Source organism: Megalops cyprinoides, chromosome 11 (assembly GCF_013368585.1).
Source record: "Megalops cyprinoides isolate fMegCyp1 chromosome 11, fMegCyp1.pri, whole genome shotgun sequence".
NCBI lineage: Eukaryota > Metazoa > Chordata > Actinopteri > Elopiformes > Megalopidae > Megalops > Megalops cyprinoides.
The window spans coordinates 11,574,982-11,593,063 of NC_050593.1; the positions used below are offsets into that span (position 1 = coordinate 11,574,982).

Genomic DNA, 18,082 nt, shown 5'->3' on the forward strand with positions numbered 1-18,082 from the left:
TGCCTGGCAAAATAAGCATGTAAACATATTCCCCTTGTATCTTTGCTCGGGATTTTGGCATCCTACTCACCCCCCCAATGCTACTGATGTAGCATTGGGGGGTGAGTATTGCTGACCGGCTCATCATTGACTGACTGGTTTGAAAAGACTCCTTTGAAACGTCTCCACCATTGGAGACTATTTCACAGCCTGCCTGTGGAACGTGCCATTCACCCTGCTCACGACAGGAGCTTGCGCCCCCTTTCCACTCTGCCACAACCAGCCCCCTCCCATAAGGACATTTCTGACACATGGCCATTTAACAGAGGACTGTGAAAACCGGGGAGGTGACACCTCCGGGATGTCAGAGAGTTATCCCCCTCCCCTCTGTGTGTTTCTGAACTTCTCACGGAGTACCAGTCCCAAAATGCTTTCAGTTATTCCTTTTTTTTTTCTCTCATTAGCAATCCCTGAAATGATAACCTCATAACCAAGTCACTTATAACAAAAATACTAATATGTTAATGTAGTTACAAATGTTAATTATGCCATTAAAAGCTTCAGGAATCATTCACTCCTTTGAGGCTAAATGACTCAACCTGCTTTTCTTGTTGTGCAGATTTTAAAGATTAGACTACATGAAATGACTCTGTGAGGTGGCTGAATGTACACTGTGGGATAACTGTTATCATAAATGTCATTAATAAAACCCTGTAACCACCTGAGTACACGTGTAACGTAGGTTTTCAGGGATCTCTACTTCAATAAACAATGCGATGTGCAAATGCTCATCAGCCAGTGTGTTGAGAGCTTATGAAAGCATCTAGGGAAGTAGCCGTTCACTTCTGCCCAATGTTGAAAATATCGGGTGATATATATCATATATGGTTATATATGTTCGAAATTCCATCTGAAATGACACCGTTGCTTTCTTTGCCGTCCATGTCAGAGCCTACGCTGCTCACCTATGACAGTGGAATCTTTCTGTGACGTGCGAAGTGCGAGTGGGTGTGTCGGTAGCACCCCCCCCCCCTTCCTTTACTGACTGCCCGAATCACTGTGATAAATTAACTCGAGGGCACGGCAGGTTCTCATTGCACGCACCGGGAACGAATGCGCCCCTGGCGGCTGAGTGCAGATTTTCGTTCGATTTCAAGCAGTGCAGATAGTTGTCCAGGTTTTAAAACATATAAACCATCATTCTCTCTTCTCAGTAATGCCGTAGATTATATAACAAATATTAGAATGTAAGTTACTGGCGTCTTTGTTCAGGAGATCTCTGGATAAGAGTATTATTTATTAGTTTTATCAATTTATCATCTACTTCCCACTGCAACTGCTACACTCCTCAGAAGGATATTGACTTCATTTAAGATCACAGCTGAGTTAAACGCACAATCATCGCAGAGTAGTTATCGCAACATACCCATATTGATCTGTAATGCCAGGTTTAATCAAATGGTACATTCAAGGTGTGCAAGCAGGATGTGTTTTGCTACGATCAACCAAAGCACTATACCATCCCCGGACGCTGATCAGGAAACCGAGGCTGTCGTTAAATGAAAGATGGATTATTGCAAGTCGGTATATTTTGGGGAAATAAGCAATAGGTAATCGACAAATACATGTATATGTACGCTTAAAAACAAATCATAATCTAGTCTTCAAAAGAACATTCACAATGGTATAAAATAATGCAAAACGTTATCGTATTATTTAAATTAAAAAGACTACGTACATATTGCCAGATACTCTGTCAGAATCTGCGTTCTCCAACCGCTTGAGGCACACTGCGCGCATGCGCAGTAATGGCTGGAACCGAAGACCAGACAGGTTTCTCCAGCTAACTGAGCTCAGTGCTCGGGACTCGGTATATAAACCCAGCTGCCAAAATCCTTGCACAATTTACTCACGGAGACCACATTGAGGGCGCGCTGTGAGGAGTTGCGTAGAGAATTCACGTTGCCGTAATCTTTTTTATACTTAAAAACAGACCAATACAGAAGTAAAATGGTAAGTTATTTTGTTTGCCTAAATGTTGCTCTGATCAAATGCGAACACCAAACTTTTTCACTTATATAGTTATTGTAGGAGACTTCGTAGTGATGTCTGTCAATTATCTTTTTTTTTCTCATGTCGTTTTGCTGCATGCTTGTGTTTTTGCAATCCCTGGCTAGTAATGCACTATTGATAGAAAAATGCGCTGGTAAAGGAAAAATGAACACGAAATGAATAAATTAAAGAAGAAACTACGCGCCAGAAAATCCAGCATACCCTAAGGAATATTTGAAGGTTAAACTCCATAAAAATTCCATATAAAAATGACGCTGTCGCTTGCAAAACGGTAAAGGGGGTCAACTTTGAATCGTTTCCAGTACTTTATGTGTCAATTTCAAATGCACCCACGGAGCGCAACTCGGTGCAATGCAGCAAAGTTGTCGCCAGAAGATTCACTGGCACATTCAAACATAAACGTGTGACGCAGTTTAAGCGGCATATCCATTTTACAGTTGCTTCTTATTCGTGAAAGTACAGCAATATGTATTAGCAAGGATTTCGGGAAAAATTATAATACAGTACAGCAACATTATGTGTAGTAATTTCATACAGGATAACATTTATATACATATTATGAATGGTAGGTACGATATGTGTCAAATTATTGTTATTGTATTGAGAAAAATGTCAAGGAACATTCGCAGCTATGTACAGGGTGCTATACACAGTACGAAATGATTTCACTACAAATATATGCAAGAACAGCAAATATCCTTTAACATTGCTATTGTATTACTAAATTATGTAATAATTCCGTGTAATACCATAAAATCTCTGCTAAACAGGAAAACGCAAAGCAATACACTGTAGGGATATGTCTTCATTCCGATATGCAACTGTGAGATCATTAACATTTGTACTTGGAATGTTTGTTAACAAAATCAATGTTTTTTCCCGCCACACTAATATTAATAAAGGAGAGCCTAAGAAACCAACATGAAATAATTTATCTGTGTAATGGATTTTCCCTTTCCTCCTTTGACTAAATGAATCAAAACATAACCTTAATTACTGATCAGGACAACACAACCAACCGTCTCCAAAAGAATGTGCAGTCCACTAAGGCGCGTGGGTTTATTTACTCTAATGTTTGAGCTGTGATGACACAGGTCTTTCCGGTGTGCGCTGTGTGCGTTTTCCGTGAGACAGCTACTGCTGCCAGCCCTTTCTCGCATTATGTAAATCCTCAGAGACGGTTAATTCTGCTGATAAATCACTTTTAACGCGTTTAGGTCATTTATAAAGTGGGTAGCAAATGACCTGAATCACTCGATGCAACTCGTGTATCAGGATGATGGATCAGTGGCATTCGGTGACTAGTGTCTGAGGTTGCTCAAGAGCCGTTATTGATCCGTCACGGACATGAGTGAGGGACTCAATGAGAAAGGGTTTTTTTCTGATTTAATCATCCCCTTGCCCCCATGACACATTCATCTACGTGATAGAAGAAGCTGGTTCTGTGTGTTCTTGCTCTGGGATACGGAAAATAAGTGACTGAGTTACTGTTTTTTCAGTCAGTTTGACTGTACTGGTACATGTTCCTGCAGGCACGGATATTATATAATACCCCATTCCCATTTGCTCCCCTGCATAAACTCGTACATGTTTGGTAAGTGCTGTTTGGTGGACAAGCCTGTGTTAAATTCAGCATGTTCAGACCCCTAAGGTGAGAAACCTGGAGCCATTTTGCTGGGAGTTAGTAGGCTTCGAATTCCAGGCTGGTGTTGACCCATATGTTTTGGTCCAGTTTTATGGCCCTCTGTTAACACATTGGAGTCCCATGTGGCAGCTTGTGTGGACAGGACCGGATATGGGGGAGGGGGGACTGGGGCCTGGTGTACTGCTTGGCTCACCTCCCCTCACTGATAAACAGTGTTCACAAGGGGTTCACAAAAAAATTACAGTCACAATCGGGGGCACCTTGGTGTGACCATATGCCTAGCTTGGCGCAACTTCCGTGTGGGTGTGTCGTGATTTCTACTCTTGCTGGATAGGAGATCCATTCAGTAGAGTAGCGGAGCAGCCCTCGGCCCCGCCCCAGAATGGCGTGAGCTGTCCAACTGCGGTACGCAAACACGGCGCGACAGTCGCAGCTTCGATGAATGACCCCGCCACAGGCGAACTTTGATTTTGGAGAGGTGCGCCTCTGCGTCGTAGTGCAGCCTCCTCCCAACCACAGGAGGCAGAGCCAGCAGGGCATCGCTGGGTGTGTGGCTGTTAACCATTAGCAGAGGTCAGACACCATTACTCTGCGAGCCAGAGGCGGCTTCCTGCTCTGCATTCTGGGTATTGCATAACCTTCTGTAAAGGCAACGAGCTTGGATTCATCCGGCTCATTGTTCACCTTTACTGGAGCTGATAATTTTCTCTTAAGGGAAAAAAAAGCTTTGATACACATGTAGTTTTGTAGTACTGTTTGTACATTTTATGTATATGTGTTTGTGTCTGTAGTGTGTGTGAGTGTGTGTGTGTGTGTTCAGAGCCTCCCATAAATAGCATTCTGCTGACCTGGCTGGCATGCCCAAACTAGGCAATCACAACTCCCTGTATACCCCCCCCCCCCCCCCCCCCCCCACCCAATGAGACAGTAAGGAGCAGGGGCAGCTGTAATGGGACAGTGTAAAAATAGAGCCCCGGTCCCCAGGACAGAGGGGGGATAAGTCTCCCATTGGGGTGAGAATTCAGGCACGATTCTGGGTCGTTGTGTCGGTGTAGGCTGATATGGGGCACCTCCCTTGAGGGAGGGGCTATATCCAGCACATAGCCCTGCAGGGGGGCCCCCAATCCACCAGACAGGACCGTACTTGTTTCAGGAGTTGGTTCGTGAGCTACAGCTCTGCTCTGCAGACCGAAAGAAAGTACTTGTTTGTTGTCATTCAATTTCTTACGGGTTAGTTAGAGCCTTTTGGTTTGGCCTTGTGTGAAGATCCTTGCAGATCTGAGGGAAGGGGGGTCTGTTGTGACTAGACAGCCAGATGGAGCCAGATACAGATAACAGACCACAGCACACACCACCGGAGTCAAAACACCAGCTGATAATTTAGCACTGGTTTACTTAATCTCATCAGGGCCTGTGTAAACATTAGCTACAGTTTCACAGGACCCATGCAAGGTGCACTCATTACTACATTATTGAAACCATTTCTAGAAATCTCAGTAAAGAAATAAACATTATCAGTTTACAAGTCTACATAAAATACCCCCTTACCCCCAAAATTAACCTTGTTAGTATTACTCTTAATATCACTAACAAGTGATAAGTGAAAACAAGTTTGTGACCATAGTTTGGGATGACAGAGGGCTGGTTCTCTGCTGACCTGCTCTTCTCCAGCTGTCTCTGACTGAGTTACTCTCAAGTCTTCCCACAGCACACAGAGCAGCGAACAGCAACCACAATTCACTGAGCAAACAGGCAGTGCTAGTGCTCCTCCTGCTCCCCTCAGATGGAAACGTTTTCCACAGTCCCTTTCATTTCTGTCCACATATTTGACATGTTGACGTAGGGCGTAGGCCGACCTCGCCCGCAGATAAACCTGTCTGGGCTCCTGAGTGCCATGCGTCACCTGCTCGCCGTCACGCCCGGAGAATGCGCTGGCGCCCGTCCCGAAGAAGGGAGGGGCCACGCTAACGCGCGCTGAAAAGTGGGACAGGGGATGAGCCAGCAAAATGAGATGCATTTACAGTCAGGTGGGGAACCATGTGCCATTTCTGAAAAGACAAAAAAATCAATTAAACAGCCCTTCGATGGCCAGTGCCAAACATTTGCTTTTGAAGTTTATCCAAAAATCATGGCCCATTTTCTTTCTGCACAAGAATGTTGTCTGTAGAAAATTCATAGACGTTTAAAGATTTTAAGTGTTTTACGTCCACTAACAGGGCATCATGATGTGGTCATAACTGAGCTTGTGCTGTCCTACAGGTCTACATTTTCACAGAAGCCGGAGCTCACCTCTCAACTGCAGTTGTCATTCAGATACTGTCAGTGCAGCCACTGTGTTCTGCTTCAGCACTGGAGAATGGCTCCACCTGCTGGACATAAGCTGCAATATCATGCGCAAGGGCACATTGCTCTGCTTTAGTGTGGAAAATTAACTAAATAAAATTTTAAAAAATGTGTGGTTATTTGTTGTCTTTCTCCATGTAGGTGTATTTCCCCAAAGAAAGAAGACACAGTAATGTTGTCTTGTGCATTTTTTTCACCGACTTCTGTTGTCTGAACTCAAAATGGTACCGTTTCTGTTGAGTGCATAATGTAATGTGTTGTTTTTCATCTCTCTCCACAGCGCGAGTGTATCTCTGTTCACGTCGGTCAGGCAGGTGTCCAGATGGGCAATGCATGCTGGGAATTGTATTGCCTGGAACATGGGATTCAGCCTGATGGACAGATGCCCAGTGACAAGAGTGTTAGAGGAGGAGACGACTCCTTCACCACCTTTTTCAGTGAGACTGGTGCTGGGAAATATGTTCCTCGTGCCATCTTTGTTGACCTGGAGCCCACCGTCATCGGTAAGCCTGGCAGAACATCAGTGATGTGTCTTTTGTGAGGAGAACTTCATGGATTGCTGAACTGTTCTATTCCTGTCCTGTCCTGAACTATTCCTGTTCTCTTGAAGACCTCTCGCAATGTAGAATGAGTGGTCTTTGTAATAAAATATTAATTAAACCAAAATATTTTGCAGCAATATTTTTACATGTCACTGAGTCAAAGGGTGGGTCACCTGAGATCTGTTTCCTCATGAAATTGACATCAACAATCTTATACCTCAGCATGCCTAATTCTCATTGAATTCTGAGCAATATGAATGCTAAATTTCAAAACATAATTTCTCTGTCCATAGATGAGGTCCGCACAGGAAGCTACCGCCAGCTGTTCCACCCAGAGCAGCTCATCTCTGGTAAGGAGGATGCTGCCAACAATTACGCCCGCGGGCACTACACCATCGGCAAGGAGATCATTGATTCAGTTCTGGACCGGATCCGCAAACTGGTAAAAAGATGTAATATACACATAATAAATATGATATAATGAAGCTATCATCATTTTGATTGAAGTAAATGGTAGAATTGCTCTGGCTGTTCAAAGATATAACAGATGTGTCTGCTACACAGAGTTCCTGAGAATGGCATTGTATTCAAGTTTGCTTGAAATGAAATAAGTGAATAGTGGCAATGTTAGTGCAGTAGGACTATCGGATGAAATTGGCTGCTATATTGCGAATAATCTGACCAGGCTGTTTTCTCTGTGCCCTAAGGCTGACCAGTGCACCGGGCTCCAAGGTTTCCTGGTCTTCCACAGTTTCGGTGGTGGCACTGGCTCGGGGTTCACCTCCCTGCTGATGGAGCGTCTCTCTGTTGACTTCGGGAAGAAGTCCAAGCTGGAGTTTGCCATATACCCAGCTCCCCAGGTGTCCACAGCTGTGGTGGAGCCCTACAACTCCATTCTGACCACCCACACCACCCTGGAGCACTCCGACTGTGCCTTCATGGTGGACAATGAGGCCATTTACGACATCTGCCGCAGAAACCTGGACATCGAGCGTCCATCCTACACCAACCTTAATAGGCTTATTAGCCAGATTGTGTCCTCTATCACAGCCTCCCTGCGCTTCGATGGAGCCCTGAATGTGGACCTGACAGAGTTCCAGACCAACTTGGTGCCCTATCCCCGTATCCACTTCCCACTGGCCACCTACGCCCCAGTGATCTCTGCTGAGAAGGCCTACCATGAGCAGCTGTCTGTGGCTGAAATCACCAATGCCTGCTTTGAGCCAGCCAATCAGATGGTTAAATGTGACCCTCGCCATGGCAAGTACATGGCCTGCTGCCTGCTGTACCGTGGTGACGTGGTGCCCAAAGATGTCAATGTAGCCATTGCTGCCATCAAGACCAAGCGCACCATTCAGTTTGTGGACTGGTGCCCCACAGGCTTCAAGGTTGGCATCAACTACCAGCCCCCCACTGTGGTGCCCGGGGGAGACCTGGCCAAGGTGCAGAGGGCCGTGTGCATGCTGAGCAACACCACCGCCATCGCTGAGGCCTGGGCCCGTCTGGACCACAAGTTTGACCTGATGTACGCCAAGCGTGCCTTCGTTCACTGGTACGTGGGAGAGGGCATGGAGGAGGGAGAGTTCTCCGAAGCTCGAGAAGACATGGCCGCCCTGGAGAAGGACTACGAAGAGGTGGGGATCGACTCCTTCGAGGAAGATGAAGAGGGAGAAGAGTATTAGGCGGAGGGTTGTGGGTGGAGCCAAAGTGGAAGAAGACTTGCTAGATCCTGTGAAAGCCAAAGTAAACCTCAGTGGATAAAGGTGGTGAAAAGGACAGTTAAGGGCCATGTTCTACTACCCTTTTATAGCCCATTTTGTCCTTCATCTCCTCATTTCCAGAGCCTTCATACAAGACGTCTCACTTCCGTGTCTACCTTAAATAGCGCGGGTACAGTGTGGAAAATCAAGTGGTTTATCTGGATGTGCCCATACTCTGTGCTCATGGTTATCCAATGGGTAGACAGTGTCTCTCCCAGATACGAGTCTCATAGGCAAAATGATTATGAATCCCATCTTAAAAAGCACCATGTTCAATAAAAGGTATTCCAAACACACCATCTGTCTCTTCTTGTATTTATCAGGGACATTCAAAATCAGCCCTACAGCTAGTGGAAAATAGTGCTTCTGTATGCTGTGTATTGTAATTTGATAAAGGGTATCAGGTGGCCTGTTCTCCTCTGATCCACCGCAGACAACGCCTATCTGAGGATGCTGTCAAGAAGGGGCAGGGTGTACAATACAGCAATGCAAGATGTTATCAGTTATCAGTTGAGTGTTCTAGTGGCTGTTTCAGCTGCTGAGAAAACATCACATTTTTTGAACTGTTGTTGCACCATAGAATCTGCCATCTATTGTCATAAGATCTCATTCATTCCAGGTCCATCTTTATTACACTGAATGACTTCAGTCAGACATTGAGCTTAAACTGTGATTTTATGTACACAAAACACCAGGCTACTACGAATTTACCTCCACTAGACCGACAGTCTGTGACATCTGATGAAGATTACGTAGAAAGACCATTAGAGTATACGTTTTAAGCGATGTGGTAACATATCACCCAAAAAAGTGTTACGTCATAATTGGTGTGAAAATACACTTAAACACTCAGACAAAACACAATTTGGATCAGTTACTAACAAGTGCGCTGTACGTTTGTGGCATGTTAGTATTGCCACATACATGAAACGTGCAGCGGCCAGGATGGACACAGGTTTCCAGGCAAATATAAAGTGTACTTTTAATCAAGGTAAATAATCATCGACTAACAAAACATTAAAAAATAAATCAGTGAATTGATAAAAGTGATGGGTGAACATAAAGAAATAGCTGGGCCGAAAAGGGAACGATGACGCAGTAAAGTTGAAGACATCGGTACTTAAATGTTGCTGGAAGTTAGCGGGTTAAGCCCGATGGGGAAGAATCCTATGGCGTCACGATTACATTCTGAGTGTACACGGAAGTGTTCTGGTGACGATGAAACAGAGCGAAGACGTGGGAAGAAGAGGTTGACTCATAGCAGCAATTCGTGAAATAAAGAGCTAAGGTAAATTTTATTACTGTTACTGTCAACATAACGCCAGTCGTCGTAAATATGTACAATGATCATCTCAGTCAACGGTGACGCTAAGTGCTCCAAGTACTCCGAGACTGGCTAACCAGTGTAGCGAACTAGTTAGCTCCTCCAGATGAGCTAGCGGCTAGGGTTACACAGTCCGGGTTAGCTAGCAAACTAGCTAACGTTGTTTAAGATACCTCACACGTGCCACGTTTACGGCCGTATTATTACGAACGATTGAGGAAAAACTGGATAGTACTATACTAGTTAACATGTATACCTAACTGGTCACACTGATGCATTCCGCTTGCTAGTTGGGTAGCTTTTGGGCTAGATCACACAAATGTTGCTCTTTGTAGTTAATTATTTAGCTCACTGGCAATCTAATGAAATACAATCCAGAAGTACATTATCTGAGGTTCTGTAACGTCAGCTAGCTAGCTATCGGTGTAACTTTAGTACCGATTCAGTAGACAAACCAATGATGTTGCCTCGTTTGACAGCATGATAACGGAAGAAATTACCTAGGGAGATCAGTGTCGTTGGGCTGATAGACTAGCTAGCAAGATCACTGTGTTTATAGTGCCGTGCCTGCTTGCTTCCGGCGCCGTCGATTTTGGTGGGTAGTAAGATAACGTTAGCTAGAGTATTTTAACACATTACGCAAACATGTTGGCTGTAATCGCCGTATATCACCGGCACTTTCATTCTCCGCAGTTCAGCAGCAATATATACTCCATTTCGTTAAGCACTCATTTACACAGCTAATTCCTGAGCTGTGATAAAGGAAGACTGTTGTAACACTCCAGTTGGTGTTCGTCAAACCCGTTTTGATTGTACTCACAAGTGGTGTTAATTTGAATGGACATCATCTGCCCATTTAAAGAAACATGACGTCCATATAAAGTAATAGCGTCACCTCCTGGAAGGGATGCACCAGTCACATATTTATATCATCTTTTTTTACTTGCATTTGTAATAATTTGCATGCATGATCTGGATGTGCTGAAGGCAATCCACATCCTCTTGATTTAGATAAAGTTCAGTTATGGTGTCTAACAGCCATTTTCATAACCATAATTCCAGTGCCTGATACATTCTATTGTATGTCTGTTTTCTCTCTTTTATATCTTTCTCCCTCTCGTTTGACAAGGCCATAAGTGTACAGGTGAGACTCTTTACTGGAGCTCACCTGTGTTTGCGCCTCCTGGCCTCTGGTATTATCTTACATTATATTACAGGCATTTACCAGATGCTGTTATCCAAAGCGACTTACATAGGTTAGGGTTTTCAAATGTTATCCATTCATACAGCTGGATATTTACTGAGGCAATTCTGGGTTAAGTACCTTGCCACAGGGCACAGCAGCAGTGGCCCAGCGGGGAATTGAACAAGCAACCTTCGGTTACGAGTCTTGCTTCTTACTACTATGCTATACTAGTATAGAGTGTCTCCCTGATCTAGTTTTACCCCCCCCCCCCCACCTTGGCACTCTCCTGTTTCCTGGTCCTCCCCCCTCTGTCCCTGTCCTCTCTGCTCTGGTTGCGGTGTCATGCTGTGCTCGTGATGTCACTGTCCTAGTAAAAATCAACAGTTCCTGAGAGCCGGAGGACACTGGTATCGTCTGCCAGAGTAAACTAGGGTAAGAGGGAGGCGTTCTGTGGAGGCGGCGTCAGAGAAGTCAACCTGAATTGCTTCTGTAAGTGTGCAGATAGTATGCAAAGATATGTTACCCTTAGACAAGGGCATCTGTGAATAAAAATACAAATCAGTTAATTACAATGTAATATAATAGAACGTCCCCCTAGACTTTCAGGAGATTTGGTTTGGAGGTGACATGGTGTAACAGTATTGCCAATCTACCAGTGAAAATTCTTAGGATGTGTGGGAGTAGAAAGATGGTGACGGAGAAGTAACCTCTCTTGCTGATCATTAGTATTATGGTTGTTCACCCATCACTACAAGTATGATTTGGATCACCTGCAGGAACAGAATGCAGGGCATCGTGGGATAGCCGATCTAGCAGGGGTTTGTCTCTGTGTGTTATTGGGTCGGGTTTGCTTATTGCATAATGGTGAATGATGCAAACAGCTTTCAGGAAGTGTGCCGTGCTGAAGAAAGTGTGCTGTGTTTTTGTTTTCATTTCCCAGCAGGAGCAGCTTGGCGTAAGATGTTGAAGGATTCCTTTCATCCAGATTAATTTCAGACTTTCATTACAGACTTTGACGCATTGTCATGAAGTAATCCAACATAGGCATTTATATAATGTTTTGTATTTTTGGAAGTAATTTCTAATCTTAAAATATAGGGGATATCAGAAGGAAAGGTAGTCTCCCTCTCTCTCTCCTTCCCTCTCTTTCTCTCTCTCTCTCTCTCTCTCCCTCCCTCTCTCTCTCCCTCTCTCTATCTCTCTCTTTCTCCCTACCTCTCTCTCTCTCCCTCTGTCTCTCTCTCTCACTCCCCCTCTCCCTCCCTCTCTCTCTCTCTCCCCCTCTCCCTCCCTCTCTCTCTCTCCCCCTCTCCCTCCCTCTCTCTCTCTCTCCCCCTCTCCCTCCCTCTCTCTCTCTCTCCCCCTCTCCCTCCCTCTCTCTCTCTCTCCCCCTCTCCCTCCCTCTCTCTCTCCCCCTCTCCCTCCCTCTCTCTCTCCCTCTCTCCCTCCCTCTCTCTCTCCCTCCCTCCCTCCCTCTCTCTCTCCCTCCCTCTCTCTCTCTCTCTCTTGCTTTGCTTCTTTTCCTGTCTCCATGTTTTGTTGTGTTCCTTGTCCTTAACTCGTCCCTCTCTTCCTCCCCCAGCCCTGATCTCTGACGTGTGATTGGTCGGTGAGCGATGCCCCTGAGACGATGGGGCAGGCCCTGTGTATCTGTTCCCGCAGCTCCATCCTCATTGAGAACAAGAGATACTACTTCATTCAGAAACTGGATGAGGGGTAAGGAGGTGTCCTGCTTCCCCGGGATTGCTCTTCGTGCCTTTATGTCTCTGCAATGGCCCTTATACCGGGAGTATTATTGGTATTTGTCTTAACTCTGTTGGGTTAAAGGGAGCCCTGTCACTAACTCTGCTGTTTCTGTTTTCTTTATGAGAGGTGAACACCTTTCTGGACCTTCTGTGCTTTTATTTTTGTGACTGTGTTCCATCTCTGTTCTCCTGCCTCCCGCAGGGGTTTCAGCTATGTGGATCTGGTGGAGGGGGCCCAGGACGGCCGCTTCTACGCCCTGAAAAGGATCCTCTGCCACGACCGGGAGGGGCGGCAAGAAGCGCAGACGGAGGTGGAGATGCACTGCCTCTTCAGCCACCCCAACATCCTGTCGCTGGCCGGCCACGCCTTCGTGGAGCGCGGGGGCAAGAGCGAGGCCTGGCTGCTGCTTCCTTACATCAGCGTGAGTGGCGTCGTCCGAAAAGCCGCTTCATCCCTCGCAATCGCAATCGCTGTCACGGTCCAGATCTCCAAACAAATATGTTACAGTTGAATTTACAGCACGAGAATGTAACGACTCAGACAAGGACTCAGTCGCAGACCACGGGAGCTTCAAGTTCCAGGAGGGTTTATTGTAACGTACGTCAAAGCGAAATCAAAACGGGCAGGGTCAAGACCGGGAAGGCAGTCCGTGGGCAGAACCAGGGGCAGAAAACAGGAACAGGCAGGGTCAGGAACCAGGTAGACAGGCGATCAGGCAAACAGGACAAAGCGGCAGGCAAAAATGAAGTCGAGGCGCAGGCAGGGTCGAAAACGGGAACTAGCAGACAGAGAAAACGGCGCGGATGAAACAGGCGAAAAGCACACTGAGACGAACTAGCAAACAAGGCCGAAACAAGCAGGGTAGAAGTAGGGCTGGGCTGATGAGGGGACTGGGAACAGGTGCGCGGGCAGGCAGGTGGAAACTGATCAGGTGGGAAACAGGGCGGAGAGCGGGGCAGGGCTGGAACACAAGGAAAAACAACAAGCAAAAGCACGTGGACAGAAAAAAAAAACAAAAACACCACAGCTAGGGAGGCGGAGTACTGACAGAGAAAATGGCCTAATGATGTGATAAATAACTGCACTTACCTAAGTTTCCCCCCTGAGTGTGTGGAAGGTTTTACAGAAACAAGAGTTAAAGTAACAGATTGAAATGAAGGGGTAGTAGAGCTGAGAGGTGTGATATTTGGTCTTATGGGAAGAAAGCGTTAAACAGTGGAAAGGTGATGTGTTTTCATCCCTGAAATGTCTTGTAAATGTTCCAGAATCTAAAAATAGTCTAAATCTAAAAATAAGCCAACTGTGGCATTTCTTCAGTGGTGTGAATTTGTTTGAGCTTGCCAGCTGAAAAGCCTGATGTCATTTAATTTAGGCTTCTGCAGCGCTAAAAATAATGACTGGAAAATGGCGTGTACATCCGTGAAATGTCGCTGAAAAGTCACGGAAAATAATTTGAGTGATGGTTGAGCGATTAGAGTGTGGTTTGTGCGCTGTCGTGGCTGGAGCTGATTCTGTGTGTGTACGTGTGCGTTTCTCACAGAGGGGCAGCCTGTGGACTGTGCTTGAGAAGCTGAGGGACAGGAGCAGCTTCATGCCAGAGAGCCGCGTTCTGCACGTTCTCCAGGGCATCTGCGCCGGCCTCAAGGCCATTCACGACAAGGGCTACGCACACAGGTGGGGTCTCGTCAGTGTCGACAGGGTTCACTTACCTGCACCTGTTACTTCCGTGAACTACGCAAGGCGGAGATCACACATAATGAGCAATAGCTTATTTCACCCCCTTTATTTGTTGATACTTCAACACAGACGCCCCATATAGATTTGTTCTCTTGTGGAATTGTAAAAAATTAGCATGTGCAGAATTAATTGAACGTCAATTATTTCTTTGTTAAAGGTGGTTCATGGGGCTCCAGAGTAGCGCAGTGGTTAAGGTGCTTGTCTCAGTAAGTGGAGAGGTTCCCGTCCTCCGGTTGGTGCCCACTTCACTGTGGTGCACCATGGGACCTGTAATGTGAAAAATCACCATTGGCCGCATGAGGATTGCTTTCATCTTGCTTCAGAGCTCCAGGATAAGTGTGGAGGTTGTCCTGAGGCAAGCCTAATGTGCAACTGAGATTCCAAAACAGAACCGCGTAAAAGGAGAAAACACTCAGAAAACACAAGAAAAGAAAGTGGGACGTGGATATGTGTGGAGACATTGAGTGGCTAAATACCTGGCCTTTCTTCCTGTTGCTTGTGTTGAATGTGATGCCGTGATCGCTTGTCCCAGCTTACCCCACAGATGCTCCCACCTCCACTCCCTGTTTAGGGAGGTTCTGCGTTCTAACCCTGCCTCTGTTTCCTTCTCCTGCAGGGACCTGAAGCCCACCAACGTTCTCCTGGAGGAGGACGACCGGCCCCTCCTCATGGACCTGGGCTCCATGAACAAGGCCCGTATCGAGGTCCGGGGAACCCGTGAAGCCATGACCGTACAGGTGAGGTGCAGCATAGAAGAGGGGCTCAGGTGTGTGGGTGCTGCTTCTCTTTTGATATGGGGTGTACGGAATGCCTTTGAGTGAATTATCTTTTATACAGCTGAGGATTACAGATGCATGGAACAGTTTTGCCAGGATTTATAGTGGAAGGAGAGACCCTTGGAGTGTTCAGCAACAACACGGTCCTAGACATATTTTAGACTTTCGGGAGAATGATGAGCCTAGCTGAGCTGAATGGCCCGTGCCCATTATTAAACCTTGTATGGTCTTTTTAGCCCACTCTCCCCAATTCCTCCATATCTCTCTTGCTTTCCTCTCAATTGTCCTTCCTCTTTTATCTCTCTCTTCCTCTACCCTCTGTCTCTTCTGTCTCCCCTTTCTCATTTTTCCCGTCTTCTCTTCTTATTTCTTTCTATCTCTCTCTCTCTCTCTCTCTCTCTCCTTCTTTCTCACTTCTTCTCTCTCTCTGTTCCAGGACTGGGCAGCCCAGAGGTGTACCATCTCGTACCGAGCGCCAGAGCTTTTCACTGTGGAGAGCCACTGCATCATCGATGAGCGCACCGATATCTGGGTACAGAGAACCACAGTTTACGCTCGATCAGCTCTACCAATTTTGTCTGTCTGTAGTTAGCATTTGCGCAGTCGCTCAATCAAAGCTTATTTCCTATGGCATCTTAAACGGTTAAGCTGTATCAAAGTTTTTACAGTATGTACAAATATGTACAGTACCTGTCAAAAGTTTGAACACACCTGATTAAGATAATGGGAAACATGCGTTCAAAGATATTTTGATCGAAAGAGTTATGCTTAAATGCCTGAAATTTGTTTCTTTTCCACTGTTGATATTTCTCATGTATGAATTACTTTCCAAAAAAAATCTTTTATTAATTATCTTTTGCCTACTTTGAAGAATCTACAATATAAGATTGTATAACACCTTTTGGTCGCTGTATGATTCCATTTGTGTTATTTCATAGTTTCTAAAATGTGGAAAATAGTCAAAATAAAGAAAAACCCTTCTATGAGTAGGTGTGTCCAAACCTTTGACTGGTACTGTACTTATATAAAAAACTGCTAAAACCCAGGTGAGACTCAATGAGGGGAAAACTGAAGAAGTATTCCTTGACTCCTTGAAAGAGGTGATAGAGATAAGACAAATATTTGAGAGATGATATATTACAGTATTTTATTATATCTGCTGTCTGATGCCTCTGTCCCCTGTGCAGTCCCTGGGCTGTGTGCTGTACTGTATGATGATGCTGGAGGGACCCTATGACCTCGTGTTCCAGAAGGGTGACAGTGTGGCACTGGCTGTGCAGAACCCGGTCACCATACCTCAGCCTTGCAGGTGAGTCTGCATTACTGATACTTTCTGTGACGTTGTGAGTTTGCTGATATCAGAAATCCCAACAAAATAATTAGCCTACTTACAAGCCCCCTTCAGACATGAAGACTGAAGACACACCTTTTCAGACTCTACCTGGACTGACTGGGTCTGCTTTCATGTATGTTTAATTTGTTGTGGTCTGATCAACTACACTACCAGTTGGAGGAACCTGTGGTGTGATCACACTCCTCACAGTATTTGGGTGGCCTCTGACTCTTGTAACTATCTGTGTGCATTGTTGCTTGGATCTCCTTGTCTGACCTTTGACCCTCCCATTCTGCCTCCTGTGCCTCAGGTACTCACAAGGCCTCCAGACCCTCCTGAGCTCCATCATGGTACCCAACCCCCAGGAGCGACCCGACATCAACTGGGTCCTGGACCAAACGCAGAACCTGCTGAGCCAGGCCCGGTCCACGGACGCTAACGTGGTATGATGGTTCTGGAGAGGGACCCGCGTCCGGTTCCTCTCTCTTTCCGGACTCAGATCACCTGGACTCGCCCACCCTCACTCCCCGCCCCTCCCACTACCACGGCTACCCAAGATCCTCTTCTTCTGATGCAAACACAGACGCGCACGCTCAACTCACACGCCCAAGAGAAGCGAGGGAACGGAGGTGAGATTGGTGCATAGTGCCCGGTGGAGACAGAATTCCATCAAATAAGCACGACAGAGGCAAGGACCATGTCGCCGGGAATCACAGCTGGACCACAGAACTCTGGGTAATTTCCACACCTTCTGTCCACTAAGGAGGTGAAAGGACGCTATGCCAGCCTGCCTGTACCATACAGACCTCAAAACAGATGTAGCTTTATGTAACATTATGTTAGCTCACTCCAGTGCGGCTGAGCCTCCCGCACTGTCTCTTAAGGGATTTCCAGATTCAGCTCCTGCATGCAGACGTCTTTAGTCAAGTACAGAAGTCTGGCCCTGTACTGGGATGCAGGCTTTAATCTTTAAACTTGTACCGGGCCAAGTGCCTGCTATGAAGGGATGAAGTAAATAAAAACAAAACAGACTTGTGTGCCTGCTAAGGAAGTGGCAGTTAATTTTATGTTAGTGCCTCAATGTGCGCTTTTAATGTGACGTAAGGGAGGGCCCACTGAAAGACAGCGTCCAGCACTGAGATGACTTGTCATGGGCGATTTCAAAATAAAAGTAATGGGTGAATTGAACTGAAGAGGGGCAGTATAAGGAGTCAAATGCCGAAAGCAGTGTATTGGCTGCTACCTTGGTTGTTTTCTTGGGGAATGCACTGTAATATTTCCGTCCCACAATACTCTGTAGGATGAAAATACAGTCTCAATAAAAGAGGGTCACAATTGCCTGTAGGAAAAGCAGCCGGTAATAGTTAATATGACGAGCAGGGCAGAAAGTGGTCATTGCTCTTGAATCAGTTATTGGCTTGATAACTGGTGATTACATCTGAGGCATGCTGACCTTTTGTATGGAGACAGTGCATGGAAACTAAATTCTGAAATGGGTCTGCAGGTATCACCTCAGCCTAAATAATAGCTGCTGCTGGAACAGGTACTGTTGTTTTTCCTTTTTTGCATGATGCCAGTATAGTTTTTAATACGATTAGATGCAGTTTTCTCAGCTCGCACCATTTTTAAAAAAAACTT

At 45.8% G+C, this 18,082-nt stretch overlaps 2 protein-coding genes across 2 annotated transcripts; both read left to right on the forward strand.

Moving 5' to 3' along the window:
* Window positions 1–1,831: 1,831 nt before the first annotated feature.
* On the forward strand, window positions 1,832–8,638 carry LOC118785667 (tubulin alpha chain-like). The gene is made up of 4 exons (XM_036540506.1): window positions 1,832–1,992; window positions 6,321–6,543; window positions 6,876–7,024; window positions 7,290–8,638. Exons 1-4 carry the CDS (start codon window positions 1,990–1,992, stop codon window positions 8,262–8,264), a joined length of 1,350 nt encoding a protein of 449 aa, XP_036396399.1. The 5' UTR covers window positions 1,832–1,989; the 3' UTR covers window positions 8,265–8,638.
* Window positions 8,639–9,547: 909 nt separating this feature from the next.
* stk16 (serine/threonine kinase 16) lies at window positions 9,548–17,105 on the forward strand. Its single transcript, XM_036540507.1, has 8 exons — window positions 9,548–9,630; window positions 12,435–12,568; window positions 12,800–13,019; window positions 14,139–14,272; window positions 14,952–15,072; window positions 15,548–15,643; window positions 16,299–16,420; window positions 16,755–17,105. The coding sequence occupies exons 2-8, from the start codon at window positions 12,483–12,485 to the stop codon at window positions 16,891–16,893; spliced, it is 918 nt and encodes a 305-aa protein (XP_036396400.1). The 5' UTR covers window positions 9,548–9,630; window positions 12,435–12,482; the 3' UTR covers window positions 16,894–17,105.
* The last annotated feature ends 977 nt before the right edge of the window (window positions 17,106–18,082 follow it).

Coding starts and splice junctions, on each gene's coding strand:
- LOC118785667 (XM_036540506.1), top strand. Junction 6,544..6,875: donor CCTGGAGCCCACCGTCATCG/GTAAGCCTGGCA, acceptor CTCTGTCCATAG/ATGAGGTCCGCACAGGAAGC. Junction 7,025..7,289: donor TGGACCGGATCCGCAAACTG/GTAAAAAGATGT, acceptor CTGTGCCCTAAG/GCTGACCAGTGCACCGGGCT.
- stk16 (XM_036540507.1), top strand. CDS start 12,483: ATGGGGCAGGCCCTGTGTATCTGTTCCCGCAGCTCCATCCTCATTGAG. Junction 13,020..14,138: donor TGCTGCTTCCTTACATCAGC/GTGAGTGGCGTC, acceptor CGTTTCTCACAG/AGGGGCAGCCTGTGGACTGT. Junction 16,421..16,754: donor ACCATACCTCAGCCTTGCAG/GTGAGTCTGCAT, acceptor CCTGTGCCTCAG/GTACTCACAAGGCCTCCAGA.